Source organism: Oryctolagus cuniculus, chromosome 6, assembly GCF_964237555.1.
Source record: "Oryctolagus cuniculus chromosome 6, mOryCun1.1, whole genome shotgun sequence".
Classification (NCBI taxonomy): domain Eukaryota; kingdom Metazoa; phylum Chordata; class Mammalia; order Lagomorpha; family Leporidae; genus Oryctolagus; species Oryctolagus cuniculus.
In genome coordinates, this window is record NC_091437.1 from 40,947,824 (window position 1) to 40,968,065 (window position 20,242).

The 20,242-nt window shown below is 37.7% G+C and overlaps 1 protein-coding gene across 4 annotated transcripts in view; it reads right to left on the bottom strand.

Annotated features, from left to right (window-relative positions):
- Positions 1–20,242, bottom strand: part of FAM114A2 (family with sequence similarity 114 member A2) — a 38,925-nt gene that overhangs the window by 18,160 nt on the left and 523 nt on the right. For 3 of the 4 annotated variants that reach the window (XM_008255291.4, XM_002710326.5, XM_051844404.2), the window contains exons 2-9: positions 15,376–15,599; positions 14,933–15,032; positions 13,976–14,068; positions 9,813–9,904; positions 6,917–7,051; positions 6,243–6,401; positions 5,524–5,647; positions 24–103 (exon numbers count right to left, since the gene is read on the bottom strand). In XM_008255291.4, coding sequence (XP_008253513.3) covers positions 24–103; positions 5,524–5,647; positions 6,243–6,401; positions 6,917–7,051; positions 9,813–9,904; positions 13,976–14,068; positions 14,933–15,032; positions 15,376–15,585 — 993 coding nt within the window. In that variant the 5' untranslated portion in view covers positions 15,586–15,599. Of the gene's footprint in view, positions 1–23; positions 104–5,523; positions 5,648–6,242; positions 6,402–6,916; positions 7,052–9,812; positions 9,905–13,975; positions 14,069–14,932; positions 15,033–15,375; positions 15,600–16,046; positions 16,206–20,242 lie in introns of those variants that run through there. The other variant, XM_051844405.2, reaches the window with a different exon arrangement.

Below are 20,242 nucleotides of genomic sequence, written 5' to 3' on the forward strand. Positions count from 1 at the left end.
CCCACCAAAAAGTAGTAACTTACCCTGGTAAGTTTCTCTGGTTTGGAGGAGACATGCAGCTGGGAAAACAGCTCTGTTATCTCTTTGGTAAAATCTTCATCCCCTAAAAAACCAAGTCCTATTGTAAAACACTCCAGAAAGACTGCTAAGGATTATAAGTAGGAGGGCAAGAGGAAAAGGAGAAGTGGTAGTAGCACCAAGATCATGGTACTTTATTTATATTTATTTTATATATATATATATATATCTCACATTATCTTTTAATTCTATTTTTCTATGAACTTTATTGAAGTACTCCTGTATTAAATTAATGAATGCTTTCAATAGGTTTTTTAAAATAAAAGCCATTATCTCATTTCAGAGATTATGTGAGTTCTCCAAGATCTCATAAAAGATTAGGAATCAGATCTTGGGACTCCCACACCCAGTCCAAGTCCTGTGCAGTACATCTCAGAGATATGAATGGAGAAGTGATGAAAGCAGAATACTAACCAGACATTGTACATGTAGCAGTGGAGTTTAAGTTGGGACATGAAAGAGGAGTACAAGTTAGCTAGGAGAAAGGGAAGTTTCAGTCAGAGAAAAGAAGTTTAAATATCCAGAGATGAAAGAAAACATGGCAAGGAGTTTAATAAGGTAACAGTGTCTAATACAGAGGGGTAAAGAATGGTGAATAAAGCCAGAAAGGTGCCTAGTATCCAAAAATAAAGGACTAAATAAACTATGATAAGGAATTCTAACTTTATAAGGAGGGAATGAGGAGACATTGGATGATTTTAAGCAGAGACAGGCATGATCAAATTTAAATTTTACAAAGATCATTTTGGCTGCTGAGTGAAGAATAAATCAGAAAAGAAACAAAAAGCCAGCAAGATTGAGGCAATAATCCAAGATCCAGGTAAGAGATACTGGTGGAAAAGAAGAAAGGAGAAGGAAGTGGATTACAGAATGCAGTAACTGCAATAAAGAAGCTGTTGGAATTAGCTTGGTAAGAGATGAGGGGAACACAGAACACCTCACTCCAGAAACTTAAAAGCACATTGGTGAGTCAAGATAAAAAATAATCTAGGAGCAAGTTCATGGAGCCAGAAATCTTGAATGGGAGGTTAACTCTGGAGGGACATTAGAGTTTAGTACTCCAAGATATGAGGCCTTCTTCCCTAAAGGAACCTTAGGGGCAGGGATCTGGTTTTCCTTATTATGTAAAGTCACACAGGGATCAAAGGGTTAAGCTGCCACTTAAGACACCATCAGCCCATCTGGGAGTGCCAGTCCAAGAGGCTGCTGTGCTTCCTTGATCCAGCTTCCTATTAATGCACCTGGGAAGGCAGCAGATGACCCAAGTACCTGGACCTGCTGGTTAGAGACCCAGATATCTTCCTGGCCCAGCCCTGATTGATGCGGCCATTTGGAGAATGAACCAGTGGATGAAGATCTCTGTCCCTCTGCCTTTCAAATAAATCAATCAATCTTTAAAAAAATTTATGGGTTTCCTATTGAGACTTAAATTGCAGATTTTTAACTATTTATCTTCCTAATAATGAAAATAACCACCTTTGTTGAGCATTTACTATGTATCCATATTAAACATAATATCTCATTTAGTGGTTTTAACAACTTGAGAAGAGTTAGCATCCTTTCTCACAGATAAGAAAACAAAGCTCAGGAGGCTGCCGTTGCGGTGTACTGGGTTAAGCCACCGCCTGCAAATGCTGGCATCCCTCATGGGCACTAGTTGCTGTTCCATTTCTTATCCAGCTCCCTGCTCACGCCCTTGAAAAGGCATAAGATGGCTCAAATGTTTGGGCCCCTGACAACCACCGGAGAAAGCTCTTGGCTCCTGGCATCGGCCTGATCCAGTACTAGCCATTGCAGTCATCTGGGAAGTGAACCAGCAAATGGAAGATTTCTGTCCCTTTGTCTTCCCCTCTCTCTGTAACTATGCCTTTCAAAATAAATAAATAAAACTTTAAACAACAATGAAAACAAAGCTCAATATTAAGTAACTTCTCAGAGCCACATAGCTTAGTAAATGGCAGATCATAATTTCTGAATACAGGTCTAACTCCAAAATCCATTCTTTTATTCTTCATGCTACCCTGCCCTCTTAATACCTCAGAAAAAGTTTCAAAACTTATATTCAAGAAACATTTTCTAATCAAGACCAATACTTTTACAAAGAACAAAGTATCAAATAGAGAAATGTTAGACAACCAACCAATTTGACTTTTTAGAACACAATGCAGAGTACAAGCTGAAACAAAAAAAGACAAAGTCCTGAAATGCAGAATCCTCAGACTGAACTTTTATGTCCTTCCCTTCCAGGAAAGTCCCTAAGACACTCACCCAGAACTCTTTGCTCTTAATGGACAGTAAGAATGACGTTAGTTATCTGGTTTTCCACCCATAGCAGATTAGAAATTGCAAATCAAATGAGAGGTAAACTCACTGAGAGAAGCAAAAGAAGGACACACAAGTGCACTGAAGGAAATAAGGATGCACAATTCTAAAAAGCAATCAGAAACCACATTTAAAGCACTGCAGTTTAGGATAACTTAATCTAGCAGTCCTCAAACATTCTAGTCCAGGATCTCTTCATACTCCTGAAACTAAAAACCCAAAGAGGTTTTTTTGTTTGTTTTTTGACAGAGTTAGACAGTGAGAGAGAAAGACAGAGAAAAAGGTCTTCCTTCCACAGGTTCACCCCCCAAATGGCCGCCATGGCCTGTGCTGAGCCGATCTGAAGCCAGGAGCCAGGTGCTTCTCCTGGTCTCCCATGCGGGTGCAGGGGCCCAAGCACTTGGGCCATCCTCCACTGCATTCCTGGGCCACAGCAGAGAGCTGGACTGGAAGAGGAGCAACCGGGACTAGAACCCAGTACCCATATGGGATGCCGGTGCCACAAGGCAGAGGATTAGCCAAGTGAGCCACGGTGCCAGCCCCACCCAAAGAGGTTTTTAAAAGTTATTATTTAAGAATACTTCAAAAAACTCAAGAAAAATATAATTAAAAATAAGCTTATTATAGTGCAAAAAAATTGCTGAAATCCATGTATACAAAAGGTCTTCAAAATGTTCAGAAAAAAACGCACGTTATAAAAACGTGCAGATTTTTAAAAACTTTTTGCACCGAAATAAACCCCTTTTAAATCTATTTTCCACAAACATTTTGAAGTGTTTTCACATAGTCACCATATTAAAAACTACAATGGAAATTTTTAAATTTATTAATTCATTAAAAATAGCAAATTCACTACATATTAACATAAATAAAATTCATTTTAAGAAAAATAACTATATTTTCCTATAAAGGAAAATTTCAGTGAAAATACTGCCAATGCTTCACATTTTTGTTAACCTTCTTAAATGTTTAGTTTAATAGAAGACAGCTGGATTCTCTTATCTATTTTACATTCGGTCCATTGTGATACACTGTTGTTTTGAAATATATAAAGAAAATCCATCCTTACCAAGATAAGTAGCTAGAAAAGTTAAGAAGTTTGTTTGTTTGCTTATTTGAAAGAGAGTTAGAGAGAGAGAACTGGAGAGACAGAAGTCTTCCATCTGCTGGTTCACGCCCAAAATGGCCTCTACAGCTTCCTCTGAGTCTCCTGTATAGGTTCAGGGGCCCAAGTACTTGGACCATACCTCACTGCTCTCCCAGGTGCATTAGGAGGGTGCTGGATTGGAAGTGGAACAGGTAGGTCTTGAACCAGTGTCCATATGGGATGCCAGTGTCCCCAGCGACAGCTTCACCTGCTACACCACAATGCCAGCCCCAGTAAAACGTATTTTAACAGCCTTTTCAGGTAATTGTGGATATTGTAATACTACACCAAAACTCAACAAGCAGTCATTTCTTAAAAAATTAGCTGCAATGAATTAATACTGCAATGAACCTCACCATATCATAAAATTTTGAGGTTAAGTTAAATTAAAACCTATCAGTCTATATTTTGCTCACGCATGATTCTATAACATCATGCATTACCAATTGGAAAATATTGGTCTCTGCATTATGCAAATATTCCAAATGCTGATAGATTGTAAAATACCCCAAAATGATATCTGTTACCATTATTTTACTTGAGATAACCATGATACTTCAATATGCATCAGAGACTATTAAAAAGAAGCATACTGCACGGTCACAATTCAACAAAATTTTTTTTACTGCTTTACCAAGGACAATGCTAAATGAAACTGACACTTTTTGTTTGTGAATAGCTGGCAATGAAAACACAAGGACATTAGTACAGTGTGATGCTGTCTTCTTCATGTTAAGGCACTAGCAATTTTATCTATCACTGCCATCAGTACAAATATAAATAAGAAAAACTTTTCGAAGTACATATCATCTCAGTATCAGTATACAGCTTTAACTCATGAAGCACACTTTGTGAACAACTCATTTAATTTGCCACATGGATGACTGGGCCCTCCAAGTCTTGAAAAATCCTGAGGGAATTTTTCTATTCAATCTTAATATTTATAACAGATTACTTCATCAAGAAAAAAGCAAAACTGAATTCACTGGATTTTACTTTTTAAAAAAATACCAGTTCATATATCTTAGAATTCTTTAATGCTAAAATAAAACCACCCTTAAAGCCTAAGATCCAGCTGTCCAGGAGTTATGCTTTCTGTAAACCTCTGAGGGGCCACCATTGTGGTGTAGCAGGTTAGGCTGCCACATGTGACACCTGCATCCCACATGGGCACCAGTTCAAGTCCTGGCAGCTCCACTGCTGTTCTAGCTCCCTGCTGACATGCCTGGGAAAGCAGCAGAGGATGGTCCAAGTGCCTGGGCCTCTGTGAACACATGGGAGATCTGGATGAAGCTCCTGGCTCCTGGCTTCTGCCTGGCCTAGACCTGGCCATCACAGCCATTTGGGGAGTGAACCCGCAGATGGAAGATTCTCTCTCTCTCTGTTTCTTCCTCTCTCTATGTAACTCTGACTTTCAAATAAATAAAGAAATCTTTAAAAAATGAATTTCTTAAAAATTCTGCAAGAATGGGTAGTTTTTGCATTTATATTTTCTAAGCATTGAAGATATTAATGTATGGGATAAAAGAACTTATGATAATAAAATAGACAAAATATAACCCACATTTTGGTAACTGCAACTTCACATGTCTCAATTCAAGATGTAGTCAGGGATCACAGGAGTAAGGAACATGCATAAAGTCTTTAAAAAGCTCACAGGGATGATCAGACTGAGGCAAGAATATAACAAGAGCAGCTCTCTAACTGAAAAAACTGGAAGAAACATGAGTTGTAGACTTCGAGAAGCTACCAACAGCTTGGCGAAAGGCCTACTATCTACAATGCTTAGTTAGAGACAATGCTGCAGGGAATTTTGCATGAAAACTGTCACCAAAAAAAAAAAAGTAAAACTGGGATAGTGAATTAGTGAACAAATAATTTATTTTTCTGAGCAATGCACTGCACATAAATACATGCAATCCGCCTCCTGTTCCCACCCTCCCTCCCCCAGCCCAGACAATGAATTTTTAAGTTACCTTTTTTCTCTTCTTCCTCTTCGTCACAAAACTCTGCGAGGGAAAATGCTTCTTTGAGTTGCTCTAATTCAAGCTTAAGAGTCTGTAATTCTTCTCCACTCAAAGAACTGAGGATAGATTTTACCTGAATGGATTTAAGATAATAAAAAAGTATGGCAGCAGAAAAGAAAAACAGTCTAAAATGAAGAAAGTACATATCAAATTGAAATCAAAATATGAGCTTATCAGCCAACACAAGCTATTCCTTAAAAATATTAATAAAAGAGGCTACTTATTATAAAAAGATAGGGAGAATTTGTACTTCCCAAAGTAAAAGAAGCCAGAAGTGTATGGAAATTATTAGTGCTTAGAAATCAAGGGGAAATATTCTTGAAGCAATTAGAAGCTAATAAGTAACTATATATAAATCTGCAGCTTAAGTTAATAGATTTTTTGACAGCTTAAGACAAACTAAAAAAAAGATCAAGGGGAAGTAAAAATAACAGACATGCTATTAAGATGTGTTTCTTAATCTGTGCTTTTTTGTTTTAGAGAAACACCTAACTCACTCTATTATTTTCCAGCAATTACTTTGAACATTAGCTTCTTTTAGTTTGTTCCAGTGTGGTATTTCCCAAGCCTCAAGCCTCCAAAGGAAATACATTTCACCTTCCAAATGTACAAAGAAACTATGCAGCTTTCCTTTTGCTGAATACTTTTTCCAATTGAGATGCAATTACCTTTATTTCACTTTCTCGGGATAGCATCTCCAGAGCTTCTAGATGTGAAAGGCCTTGAAACTCATCAAAGAGTAGCCCATAATGAGTTTTCTTATCTGTCTCCATGGTAACCTCGTTGTAGGTCCATAACTCTTCTTTCTCCTTCGCCTCTCGTAAAACCTAAAAAGGGATGAAGGCATTACACTGCAGCAAATAATGAGAGCTCAAGGGTGAGTTTTGAGAGCTGAGCTAGGCAAAGCCAAGACAGGCTGCAGTACAGAGCACTGCCTCTTCATTCTCAGCACTGCAACTCAGATCTGACAGGCTCAGGAGCTGCAGGAAAAAAATGATCACACATAATTTAACCCCAGACAATGAATGTAAATAGTCATGGAACAGGGTGTTTCTCTCAAAGTAGTTTAAACATTAATTTAATAAATAACTTTGACAAGGTTTAGCATTTTGCGCTGTACTGACACAAAACTCCTACAGAGAAAAAAGGGCAAAAGAAAGAACTGGGCATTTTCTAAGCTTCAGATATCTCTCTGCCTTCCTCTCATCCCCCCAAAAAAGTTTAAGGAAAAAAAAAATTCAAAGTTCTTCATAAGGAAACACTATCAAGGTCCCAAGCTACCACAGGTAAAAATACAAACCAAAATAAAAACAGAAAGTAAATAGGTAAAGATAAACAGTACCTGAGACAGTGTAGAATTCCGGTTCATCAGACGCTTGGTTCGTTTAAATCCAGGATCCCCTTCTGCTATTACATCCATTGTCTTTTTCCCAATGAATTCTAAGGCATCTAAACCACCAGTGATAACAGTCTTTCCCTAGAAAAGGCATGTAACCTTTTCACAATAATACTGAGAAAATACATCTGCATATTTTGATTATATAACAGTAGCAGCTAATAACATCAAACACTGGCAAGAATGTAGAAGAACTGAAACACTCATACACTGCTAGTGGGAATGTAAATAGCTATATCCACTTTGAGAAACTGTTGGTCAGTATCAATTATAGCTGCATGACCCAGCAATTGTGCGCATGGCTACATATACAAAAGAAATGTATAACAGAGATTCATCACAAGTTACATACAGCAATGTTCAAAGCAGTACTGTTTGGAACAGCCTTATAAACTGGAAACTACCCCACTACAGCTCAGGGGTGGAAGAATAAATAAAATATGACAGTCACAAAATTAAATACAGCAAAGAAAATAGAATATACCATACAGACTACATCATGGATAAATTATACACACATAACGTTGGGAGAAAGAAGACAGATATGGGGCCAGCAGTGTGGCATAGCAAGTAAAGCCACCACCTGCAGTGCTGGCATCCCATGTGGATGTTGCTCCACTTCCTATCCAGCTCTCTGCTATGGTCTGGGAAAGCAGCAGAATACGGTCCAAGTACTTAGGCCCCTACATCTGTGTGGGAGACCTGAAGGAACCCGGGCTCCTGCTTTTGGATCGGTGCAGTTCTGGCTGTTGCGGCCAATTGAGGAATAAACCAGAGGATGGAAGGATGGAAGACCTCTCCCTCTCTCTCTCTCTCTCTCTGTGGGTGTGTGTGTGTGCCTTTCCTCCTCTCTCCGTTTAACTCTTTCAAATAAATAAATAAATCTTAAAAAAAAAAAAGAAGCCAAATACAAAAGAGTACATATTATATGATTCCACTTATATAAAGCTTAAGACCAGGAAAAATTAACTAAGATGGCATAAGTCAGGATTGTAATTATCTTTGTGGGGCAGTGGTCACAAGCAGAGAGGATTGGAGAATATCTTTTGTACCACAGTGTTGTTTCTTAGCCTTGGTGTGCTCACACTATAGAAATTCAAACTGAACAATTATGATTTCCTTCTCTGTAAAAAGTTAATATATGGGGGCTGGCGCTATGGCATAGCAAGTGAAGCTGCCACCTGCAGTGCTGGCATCCCATATGGGCACCAGTTGGAGTCCCGGCTGCTCCACTTCTGATCAACCTCTCTGCTATGGCCCAGGTCCTTGGGCCCCTGCACCCATATGGGAGACCAGAAGAAGCTCCTGGCTCCTGCTTCACATCAGCACAACTCCGGCCATTGCGGCCAGCTGGGTAGTGAACCGGAAGATGGAAGACCTCTCTTTCTCTGTCTATGCAACTCTGCCTTTCAAATAAAATAAATAAATCTTTTTTTAAAAAAAATGTCAACACATGCTGCAGGCAGAAAGCCACTGCCACTTGGAAAGCCCACATCCCATATCAGAGTGTCTGGTTCAATTCCCAACTGCTTGGTGTTTCCAATCTAGCTTCCTGCTAATGCATCCTGGAAGGCAGCAGGTGACGGCTCAAGGGCTTGAGTCCCTCCCACCCGTGTGAGAGATCTGGATGAAGTTGCTGGCTCCTACATCAGCCTGTCCCAGTCCTGGCTGTTGCAAGCATTTGGGGAATGAACCAGCAGATGGAAGATCTTTCTTGCTCTCCTTTTAAGTAGATGAAAATAAACATTTTTTAAAGTCAATATAAGAAAGTACTAGCTATCTATCCTCATGTATGAAAGATATGACACTTCCTATATTATCCTTGTGAAAATGTTTCTAATTATCTATATTAACAAGTATCTATACATTTCCTCTGACAGATGGAATTATAAAAAATTATTTTGTAAACATACTTTTTAAAGATGTATTTATTTATTTGAAAGGCAGAGTTACAGAGAGATAGGGAGAGACAGAAAGAGATTTTCCACCCAGTAGTTCTTTCCCCAAATCACCACAACAGCAAGAGCTGCACCAGGCTGAAGCCAGGAGCCCGGAATTCTATCTGGTTCTCTCATGTGGGTGGCATGGGTCCAAGCACTTGGGCCATCTTCTGTTGATTGCACACACACACTGGCAGTTAGTTGGATCAGAAACAGAACAGCCAGGATTCAAATTGGTGCTCATATGCAATGTCAGCATTGCAGGAGGCAAATTAACCTGCTGTTCCACAACACCAGCCTCTGTAGAAACATTTTCTATGACCACTCAAGTAAGCATTCCTGGTCCATAAAATACTGTATAAATCGCCTCTCTTTAACTCCTCATCCCCGATTTTCTTCTTTATTTCTTTCTCTTCTTAAAGATTTATTATTCTATTATTTAATAGGCACAAAAAGAGAGAAAGAGAGAGAGAGAGAGAGAGATCTTTTATCTGATGTTTCACTTCCCATGCAATAGCCAGGGGCTAGGAATTCTAACCAGGTCTCTCACATGGGTGACAAGAATCTCTTGGCCCATTTTTTGCTGCCTAGGCACATTAGCAGGGAGTTAAATCAGAAATATAGGGTAGCCAGGACTCAATCCCAGGCACTCCAAAATGGGACGTGGGCATTCCAAGTGGCAGCTTAACCCAGTGTACCACAAAGCCTGCCCCTTATTTATTTCCTTAAAAAAGTTTTCAAGTTCCGTTCACTCTGCCCCCAAGATCAAAATGATTGATCTCCAGTAACTGGATTCCCTTAATAATATTCATTCTCTACAAGTTTTCAAGATGAATAGGGAGAAATATATGCAAATCCATTATAATAATAAAAGAGGGGGCCAACTTGTACTTTTTACTCACTGTGCTCTGAACAGCAGTAGAGATGGTTGAGAACACACCAAAGGGCCCAGCCATTGGGAAAGAATTTTCATTATCTTTGGCATTGGTTTCTCCTGTGAGAGGGAAGGAACATATAAATATGAAGGGAAGGTCCATCAATATTTTTGCTTTATTAGTATCTATACGAATTTTCAAAACTTAGACCCTGCTTCCCACACACAGACCTTAGGCTTTTGTTTTATTATTTTAAACCATTAGTATATTTAAAGATGAGAGCCAATATAGAGAGCTGTTTTTTAATTTTCATCTCAAAAATAAAATTCAGCTTTTTGAACAAACTACTGATATATATATATATATAAGAGTATACTAACTACTGAATGATTCCAATTAAATAGTCTTCTTCTAGACAGGTAAAACTATAGGGTCAGGAAACAATTAGTGGTTGCCAAGAGCTGAGAGTAGGTAGAAGAAAGCATGAAGGAACTTCTTTGAGTACTGAAAATACATTTCGGGGCTGGTGCTGTGGCACAGCATTTTAAAGTCCTGGCCTGGCATCCCATTTGGGCACCAGTTTGAGTCCCGGCTGCTCCTCTTCTGATCCAGCTCTCTGCTATGGCCTGGGAAAGCAGTAGAAGATGGCCCAAATCCTTGGGCCCTGTACCCATGTGGAGGACCCAGAAGAAACTCCTGGGCTCCTGGCTTCAGATCGAATCAGCTCTGGCCGTTGCAGTCATTTGGGGAGTGAACCAGCGGAATGGCAGACCTCTCTCTCTCTGGCTCTACCTCTCTCTGTAACTCTTTCAAATAAATAAAATAAATCTTTAAAAAAAATACATTTTAATTGTCTGTACAGACATGGGAAATATTCCATATCTGTATAAGCACAAAGTACTATGATTATACAGTATAAACAAAATGTATACATTTGGCAAAACACATGTAAAACTGTATGCTTCTAGAAACAAAAAGGAAAAAAGTCACACTATACCCATACATATGTATAATTATTGCTAATAAAATATTTTAATGAAAGAACTATACACCTAAAAAGAATAAATTTTACTGTATGTGAATTATACCTAAATTTTATCCTAGAAAATTATGCTTATTAATAGGAATCAAATAGATATACATTACAGAGATGAGTGTGTTTCAAAAAATAATTAACGTTAAAAAATCTCTCATATGGAACAGGCATTTTGGCCAAGAGCTTACGACATTGGGTAAGGTGCCTGAACTCCACACTGGAATGCCTAGGTTCGACTGCCAACTCTGGCTTCTGATTCCAGCTTCCCACTGATGCAGATCCCGGGAGGCAGCAGGTGCTGGTTCAGCTCCCTGCCTCCCATATGGGACACTTGGATTGAATTTCCAGCTCCCAATTCCATCCCCAGCTCTCTGTCAGCCATCGCAGGCATTCAGAGACCAAGGAAATGGAAGCACATATACTCTCTCTCTCCATCTCTCTTTCTCTGTCAGTTGTTCTGTATGCCTCCCATAAGCATGAAGAAACAAATTTCTCTTTAAAATAAAAAAAAAAAACTTTTATAAGCAATCAAAGCAATCAACTATTTCATCAAATTTCTAACTATACAGAGGGCCTTCCAAAAGTTCACAGAAAATGTGTATTATGAAAAGATATACATGGATTTCAAAATTTTCTTGAAGCAAAATAAATTTATCTTTTATTTTCATTCTCCACTAACTTTTTGAAGTATCCTCACATTATATCAAGTACTAGATTATAGGAAGGACTTCCACTTCCAGCTGGGATGAATTAACTGGTATTGGACTTGCCCTCCTACCAGAGCCACTGGAAAATTAGACAAACTATAACAACCGTGTTTAGACATTGGACAATATTCAGTACAAAACTCTGATGCACAAGAGAAAAGAAACAACGTGAACCCTACCATTGGCATGGCTTTCTGTCCACAGGAACTTTGCAAACAACTCAGGGAAGAGAAACCTAGCAGAGCACAGCAATCATAGTAAGTGAAAGAGGGCCTGGAATCAGGAAGGCTAAACAGCTGGAATTTGTAGGTCAGAAAACTGGAGAGGACTACATAGGTAAAGATTTCCAAGAATCTACAGTGTTTCCTTGTGTCTTTGATGGATTCTATACTGCTCAGGCACTAGGAGGCTCCACAAAACTGGGCAAGAACCACAAAAGAGCTATAAGCTAGACATTATACATAGCTCTTGCTGGGCTGAAAGTCAACTGAATTCCAAACAACCCAAGTACAGAGACCTCATTATATTCCTGAGAATTATGCAGAGACCTCAGAAGAGGAAGGCCTTAATAACAGAGAAAACTACTCAAGACTACTCTTAACTTACCCTAAATAAGCTTTAAAATAAGCCTTACTAAGAACTGTCTAGAGGCTGGTGCTTCAGCCTGGCTCAGCCCCAGTCACTGAAGGCAACTGGGGAATGAATCAGTGGATGGAGTTCTCTATGTCTCTCTCTGTACTTCTCAAATAAAAATATACAGAGGAAGGTGTTTTTCCTAGCAGTCCTCGTTTCTTCTCTGTTGCTTTTGGTTATAAGAAGGTGTCATGTTCATGAGCAGGAGATGCTAGTAGAGTTTGGGGCATTAGCAGCAGTCTTCTTATTACCAAGTGAGTATAGCTGGCAAGGAAAAAGGAAATTAAAAGTGTATAGATAAGTAAATATCAGTGTCTTCAAAACTCCTGAAAGATACGTACCACACAGGGTGTTATATATTAAGAAAGGCATTGAAAAGTTAGGGTGAACACTGATTTCTAGATTGTGAAATATACAGAATCATAGATCTGAAGCCAAGATCCAGGATCTCAATCTAGGTCCCCCATGAGGATGTCAGGGACCCAACCAGTTGAACCATCACGTGCTGCCTCTCAAGGGAACTAGGAATGCAGTTAGGATTTGAATGCAGGCACTCTGATACAGATGCAGGCATCTCAACCAGCAGCTTAACTGTGAGACCAAACATTCACTCCAACTGCCTCATTAAAAATAGAAACACTTAAGAAAAACACGACAACTTTCCATCCACTTAATTCCTGACTCTGAACACAAAGCTACAGTTATTACCTGACAACCATAGAGAAGCCAACAAAAGGGGAAAAAAAGGAGAGCCAACCCAGAACCTTGAAATCACTGAGCCACTTAACAAATTCTGGAACAGCCTACTTCTAGAGTTCCTAAGTGAGGAAAATAAATTTTCAGTCAAACAGTCTGACAATATTTGCAACCAAAGTAGTCTAACTAATACAAGTATCACTAAGAACAGTGCACCTGATTCACATGCATAGTCCTTTGTAGCCATGTTAGTTTAACGTCATCCTGTCCCTGGCCATAACGGACCCATAGACATGTGACCCAAGTTTAGACCAATCTAACTCTCTCTCCTAGGTATTCAGAAGTTCAAATAATGAAGCCAATTAATCTTTGATGAACATGTATATCAGGATCCAATACAAAGCTGAAGTTGAAGAAAATAAAAGTCAGTCTGCTTCAAAAGAAAAACAACATAGATGAGCAGAGAGAAGCAACAATAAGGGAAAAGAAAGCCCTAGAAAGATGGAAAAAGTAAACCAGGCCCTACAAAGCTTTCCATTTTCTTTTCGCAGTCCATCTTGATGCCAGGTATAAGTCTTCCTTTGTTTAAGTGAGAGCACATTTCCATTTGACCAAGGAAAACGTCCAGAACTAAACTTTACCTTCATAAAAACAAAATCACAAAAACACAACTCTCAAATTAAGACATGAGGAAAATATTTTTTTTTCTGCCATGGCGGACTGAAATTTATTTAACTCTTACTGATCTCCTACTCTCATGCCAACCAAAATGCTAGGCCAGCTGCCACATTCAATATTTATGGCCTTATTTTTTTTAAATTTACTATAGTTTTTGACATATAAAATACCTTCTTTTTTCACAAATGTGGAAAGTGAACACACACGAGTGGTTAAAGACCATATGACAACAAATAATATTTTTTAAAATGTAAAATATAAGAAATCAAAAAATAAATAAGAACACATATCTATAATGGACAGTTAAAGATTCTAAATCCTCTTTCTCACCACCATCCTAAGATGCCCTGAGTGTCAGATACTTGATAAATACTGAAAAATGAGCCCAACTATTCCATTTCAATCCATAATTCTAGGTTTCAATGTTTGTATATACTGACCTGCTGCATATTTGGCCTCAGGTGACATTTCACTGGGACTAGGAATTCCAAGGGATGTCTCTGCCTTTTCAATAACATTTGAAATACCTTGTCCTAATGAGAAAAAAGATAACATGTCTCACTATCAGTCACCAAAACTACAGAACCAAAATCAAACCTGCAGAAGATTATAGAAATATTTTACAGCTTGTTTCTCTCTGTCTCTCTCTCTCTCTCACTGTCCACTCTGCCTGTCAAAAAAAAAAAAAAAAAAAGAAATATTTTACAGCTTGTCATAAGACATGTTATTTTGACAAAATATAAGCATTCCTGGGACCTTTGCTTTACAAAAAAGAAAAAAAAAAAAAAACACAAAATTGGGGGGCGGGGGGAGGCCAGTGTTGTGGCACAGCAAGTTTGGCTGCAACCTGCACTGCTGGCATCCCATATGGGTGCTGGTTCATATCCCCACTGCTCCACTTCTGATCCAGCTCTCTGCTAATAGCCTGGGAAAAGTAGCAGAAGATGGTCCAAATACTTGGCCTCTTCCACCAACATGAGAGACCTGGGAGAAGCTCCCAGCTCCTGGCTTCAGCCCAGGCCAATGCTGACCATTGTGGCCACGTGGGGAGTGAACCAGCAGATGGAAGGTCCCTATTTTTCTCTGTCTCTCCCTCTCTATCTGTAATTCTGACTTTCAAATAAATAAATCTTTAAGCAAAAAAAAAAAAAAAAAAAAAAAGGATTCATTATAACCAAAAAACAGGTTTATATTAACAATTCCTAGACCTCAACCTTCTAGTGAGGAAACGCTGCAAACTCCAGTGGCAGGACACATCAGCCCATCATTACTAACACATCTTCCAACTCTAAAGACTTTCAGTAAACACAGAAGGAAGAATAATTAACAAAGGCATCTGCAACTTAGGTCTGTAGCAAAACATACACACAAAAGAAGGAAATGACTGATGACCTTACCTACTGTGGCTACTGTAGCTGAGGCTGAGGAGAGTAAGGACTTGCCCCAGCTGCCCCAGTAGCCCCATCCAGTCTGGGGGACATCTTTGGATTCAGACTCCTATTTTTACAAGAAAGAGAAAAAGAAGAAAAGGAAAATGAAAAAATTAGAGGAGAATCAAAGTATACTAACAAAGTACCTAATTTTTTGCCAAAGTCTGGGTGAACAAATACACATCATTGGCTAAAGCAATGTACTGCTTGACTGGTAGAGGTCTGTTATCAACATGTAAGCACCATATGGCAAAGGCTTTTATAGAACTGAGAAAACTGTATGTTACAGTTGTAAAAACAGAGAAATAAGTGTAACCCTAAATTTGCATGGATTACAAATTTCTTTTAACCCCAACATTTTTTAGTCCCAATATTTTAAGATACTCTACTTTGCCTACAGTCTGTGATACCTGAACAGGAAAAACTTCTGCAGTCTCAATGTCACTGGCAGGTTTAGACTCTGGTCTTTTTCGAGTGGAAACTATAGGTTCTGATTTATTCTCTGTCTCAGTACTTTGGTCAACAGACTCAGAATTCTCAGGTGGCTCACAGTTTGCACCTTCAAGGACGGAGGTTGCTTCTGTTATCACTGGAATCTCACTATCATCTTTATCCGACATGATTAGAACATCACCTGGCAAAATAAAGGCAAAAGAAAATTCTTTATAAAGGCTCTTTTGGTAAAAATTGTTTAAACTTTGTGGTTTTAGATTTGCATACAAGCAAAAGAAATAATACAGAGATTCCATACACCTTCACTCAGTTTCCCACAAGGGTTACAACTTACAAAACTAAAGACTAATATCACAACCAGGAAACTGACATTGATACAAATCATTGATTTTATTCATTTTCATCAGTTTTACCTACACTCATTTGTATTTAGTTGTGTAAATTTTATCACTTATATAAATTCATGTAACCATCACCACAGTCAACACACAGAACAAGTTCAATTGCAAAGATCCCTTGTGCTATTCTTTCAGCCACACTCCTTCCAACTCACAGCAACTACTCATCTATTGTCCATTTAATTTTTGTCATTTCAAGATGCTATGTAAATAGTCATACAGTAAGTTACCTTTTAAGGTTGACTTTTTTCACTAGTAGTAGGTACCTCAAGATCCACTTCTGTAGTATATCAATAGTTCCTTTTTATTTCTAAGTAGCAGTCCATGGCATGAGCACATCACAATTTATTTACACAATGAAAGGTATCTGAACTGTTTCCATTTTGGGCTATTATAAATAAAATTGCTATTTCAGTTCATATACAAATTTTTGCAAAAACATAAGCTTCCATTTCTTGGGTAAACTACCAAGAGGGTAATCTCTGAGTCACATGGTAAGTACATGTTTAATTTTATAAGAAACTGCTATACTCTTTTCCAGCGTAGCTATGCAATTTTACATTCCCACTAGCAATGTATGACTGATCATGTTTCGTTGCATTCTCTCTAGCTTTGATGCTACTACTGTTTACTTGAGCCAGTTTGTTAAGTATACGGTAGCATCTCACTGTAGCTTTAAAGTACATTTCTCTAATGGCTAAGGATGTTAAACATCTTTTCATGTATTCATTTGCCATCTGTATATCCTCTTAAGTAAATATATCATTTAATCAATTTTTTTTGACTACTGAGTTTTGAGAGTTCTTTATTTATCTTAGGCTTCAAATCTGTTGCTTATGTAATTTGCAAACATTTTTAGTGTCTATACAGGGTCTTCAGAAAAGTTTTTTATTTCCATGAGATCCAATTTATCAATCTTTTTTTGGCTATCCTTAAAAAGTCTTGTTAGTCATTGCATTATTCTTCTAGAGTATGAAATTTAAACCATCAGACACTTTTAAGTAGCAATGTTACCAAATCAACTCATTCCAGAAGCAGAGCTCTTCAGCAGTAACAGACAAGTTGTACTGGTGTTTATACAAACAGCAGATACCAGGATACTAGATCCAAGACAACCAATTTTGCAAAAGGAGAAATAAATGAATATCACACATAGATACACATAAAGCATGCATATGTGTGTGTGTGTATATACTGCTATATACTAAGAGCAGAATTAGCCCCAATTCATACCATCAAAATATTTTTAGCATGTTAGAAAAGACATATTTACAACTAAAGCAGACTGGATGCGGCACTATAACTGAGATACACACAAAATGCTACAAGAACAGAGAGAAGTCATCAAGAAATAGATTAATGAGTAAGGCACCTGAAAGCCTGGGGAAGTAGTGACAGAGAACTAGAGTGCCAATCTATAGATGTTCTTATTTGGCCTGCACAGTATTTAAACTTTTTAAAAACTTCACAAGCGTTTCAAAATCAGATCTCATATAAAAGTATAGCTTTCCATGTGCCCTTGTAAAACCGAAAGATGGCCAACACTCGGCTCAATTTTGATTTGGTAATAACCACCCTGTGCCAAATACCTCATGGGTTCTTTTAATTTTTGATTATTTTTTAACAGATTCAATGTGATTTCTAGATACAACTCCAAGAACACAATGATACTCCCTTCCTCCCTCCCTCCCCTTTCTTCCTCCTACTCTTTCCTTCTTATTTTTTTAAAAGTTTTAGAGGTAACATTTTAAAATTACATTACAGTAAAAAGGATTACTACATCAAATAGGTTTAACAAGTAAAAAGCAGATAGACCCTAGTTTAGTGGTAATATAGACAACAGCTATAAACAATAATTGAATGCAAAAATGACCATTTCATCCATACAAAGTAAACTTTAAAGTAATCACAGATCATTAAACCTATAGTAGTATAACACTCTTAACCACTGTTTTGACAGTTATTATAAAAGTTTTATAAAACTATATTTGCAGCAATACTGATACACAAAGACATCTCTTTTTCTTCTCTTCTCTTTTTTTTGTTTCTTAAGTTTTAGCTCCCACATATAAGGGAGAACATGTGGTATTCGTCTTTCTGGGTCCAGCTTATTTTACTCAACATGATGTCCTTCACTTGTATCCACTTTGCTGCAAACGGTAGAATTTCTTTTTTTTTTTTTTTTTCAGCTGAATATTACATTGTGTATTTATACCACATTTTCTTTATTCAGTGATCTGATGATGGGACACCTTGGTTGGTTTCAAATTTTGGCTATTGTGAACAGTACTGCTATAAACAAGGTGGTACATATATCTCTTTGGTATATAGTGTTCAAGTCTTTTGGGTACCCAGTAATGGGATTGCTGGATTATACAGCAATCTATTTCTAGTTTTTAAAGAAATCTCCACATCATTTTCCACAGTGGTTGCACTAACTTACATTCCCACCAATAGTGTTTAAGTGTTCCCTTTTTACCACATCTTCACCAGCATTTTAACTGTGTTTTAGATTTTAGCCATTCTGACAGAGATGAGGTGATACTTCATTGTGATTTTACTTTGCATTTCACAGATGGCTAGTGAATTTGAGAATTTTTTCATATATTTATTGGCCATTTGTACTTCTTGAGAATAGTCTATTGAAGCCCTCTGCCCATTTCTCAACTGGCTTGGTTGTTTTTTTGTTGTTGAGTTTTTCATATTGCTGATATATTCGGGATATTAATCCTTTGTCAGACAGGTGTTTTGCAAATATTTTCCCCTTCTGTTAAATATCTCCTCACTCTAGCATTTCCTTTGCTGTACAAAAGCTTCTGAGTTTGCTATAGTCCCATTTGTTTAGTTTTGCTTTTGTTTCCTGTGCTCTGGGGGTCTTGTCCAAGAAGTCACCCTTTTGACCAATGTCTTGGAGTTTTTGCTCCACATTTTCTTCCAACAACTTCATAGTCTCAGATCTTTAATTCAGACCTTTGATTTGATGGGCTCTTTTAAACAGGGCACTGCTATCCAGTTACCCATAATTTCTACCCAAATCTACTTCACTCATTTATATTACTTGATTAAGCTCTACAGGCAAAATGCCTTTGAGTTTACCTGTCTCAAAGGGTCCTCAGGATTTTGACAGATGAGGATGCCAATAAGAGAATTAAAGGTATAGAAATAATACAGGGGAAAGCTCAAAGCTTAGTTATGACAGTGTGGAATACAGATTTACCTGAAATAGTTAATATAGCAGGGAGAAGAATGATGGGGAAGCATAAGACTTGAGAATAAATTGAAAAATCACCATGGAGCCCAGACTATATGGGCACAGATACACATGTGCCTTATGAGGGTACTTGCGAAATTTTGTGAAAACCAATTAAAAGTTTATTTTGGTGCAAAAAAAATGTTTGAAACTGATGCAAAGGCCCCAGCCTTTTTAAAATTCGTGGAAATGCATACCATAAAAAAAACCCGCAAGGATTTCAAAACAACTTTACATTTTCATACCATTTTTCACGAATTTCCTCAAGAACCCTCATACATTCCCAAAAACATACAGAAATCTAATATGGCTACAACTACCAACTGATTTACCAATTTAGAATTACAAAGTAAATTCACTCACTAGTAAACATTTTCTGTGTACCTACTATGCATCAAGCTTTGAGAAGAAAAACTAATATAAACACAATTTCAGTTCAACTCACTCCAAGAGCCTAACAGGTAAGACTACACAATTATTGCACAAAGTTCAATCACTGGTTTGTGGGGATGAATACTTTCTGGATTTTTTTTTTCTTTTTACTATCTTATGCTCTTTTTTACAGCATACTGTTGGGAGGATATACATAAAAAACATATTCCATACATTTAATTCATGTGATTTTATAAAAAGCTGGAAAGACCTACTCAAAAGTACTAAGCACTGGTTATCTCTATTCTCTCATTTGTGCAACAAATCTTTAATGAGCACTTAGGTTGTTCCAGACTTCTGAGCTAAGTTGGAAGGGAATTTTTGTGGCGATGGCTGTTTATATTATCGTTACAATTATCGTTACAATGATTACTAGGATAACGGTACTATCCTATCCTCAATGGGTTCATACATAATCCAGCTGGAAAGGCAAAAAAAAAAAAAAAAAAAAAAGTGGTAATAAATATCGGGTAGGTAAAATTACACTATTTAATGTTTTTGTAGGTTTTCCAGGTACTCAGTGATGTGTTATTATTAAAATTGGAGGAGAAAACACCAACTACTGGGACATTCACAGGATGGCTGAGCTGTTATTTTTAAGAAATAAAAAAAGCATACTTATACACGTAGATACTTCCTCCCATTTACCGAGAGGACAAAGGTATGGTTTAGTAGCTAAGAGCACCAGCTGTGGAGCTAGACTCTCTTCCAAGCCTGTGCTGCAGCAACTGTGAAGTTAACTCA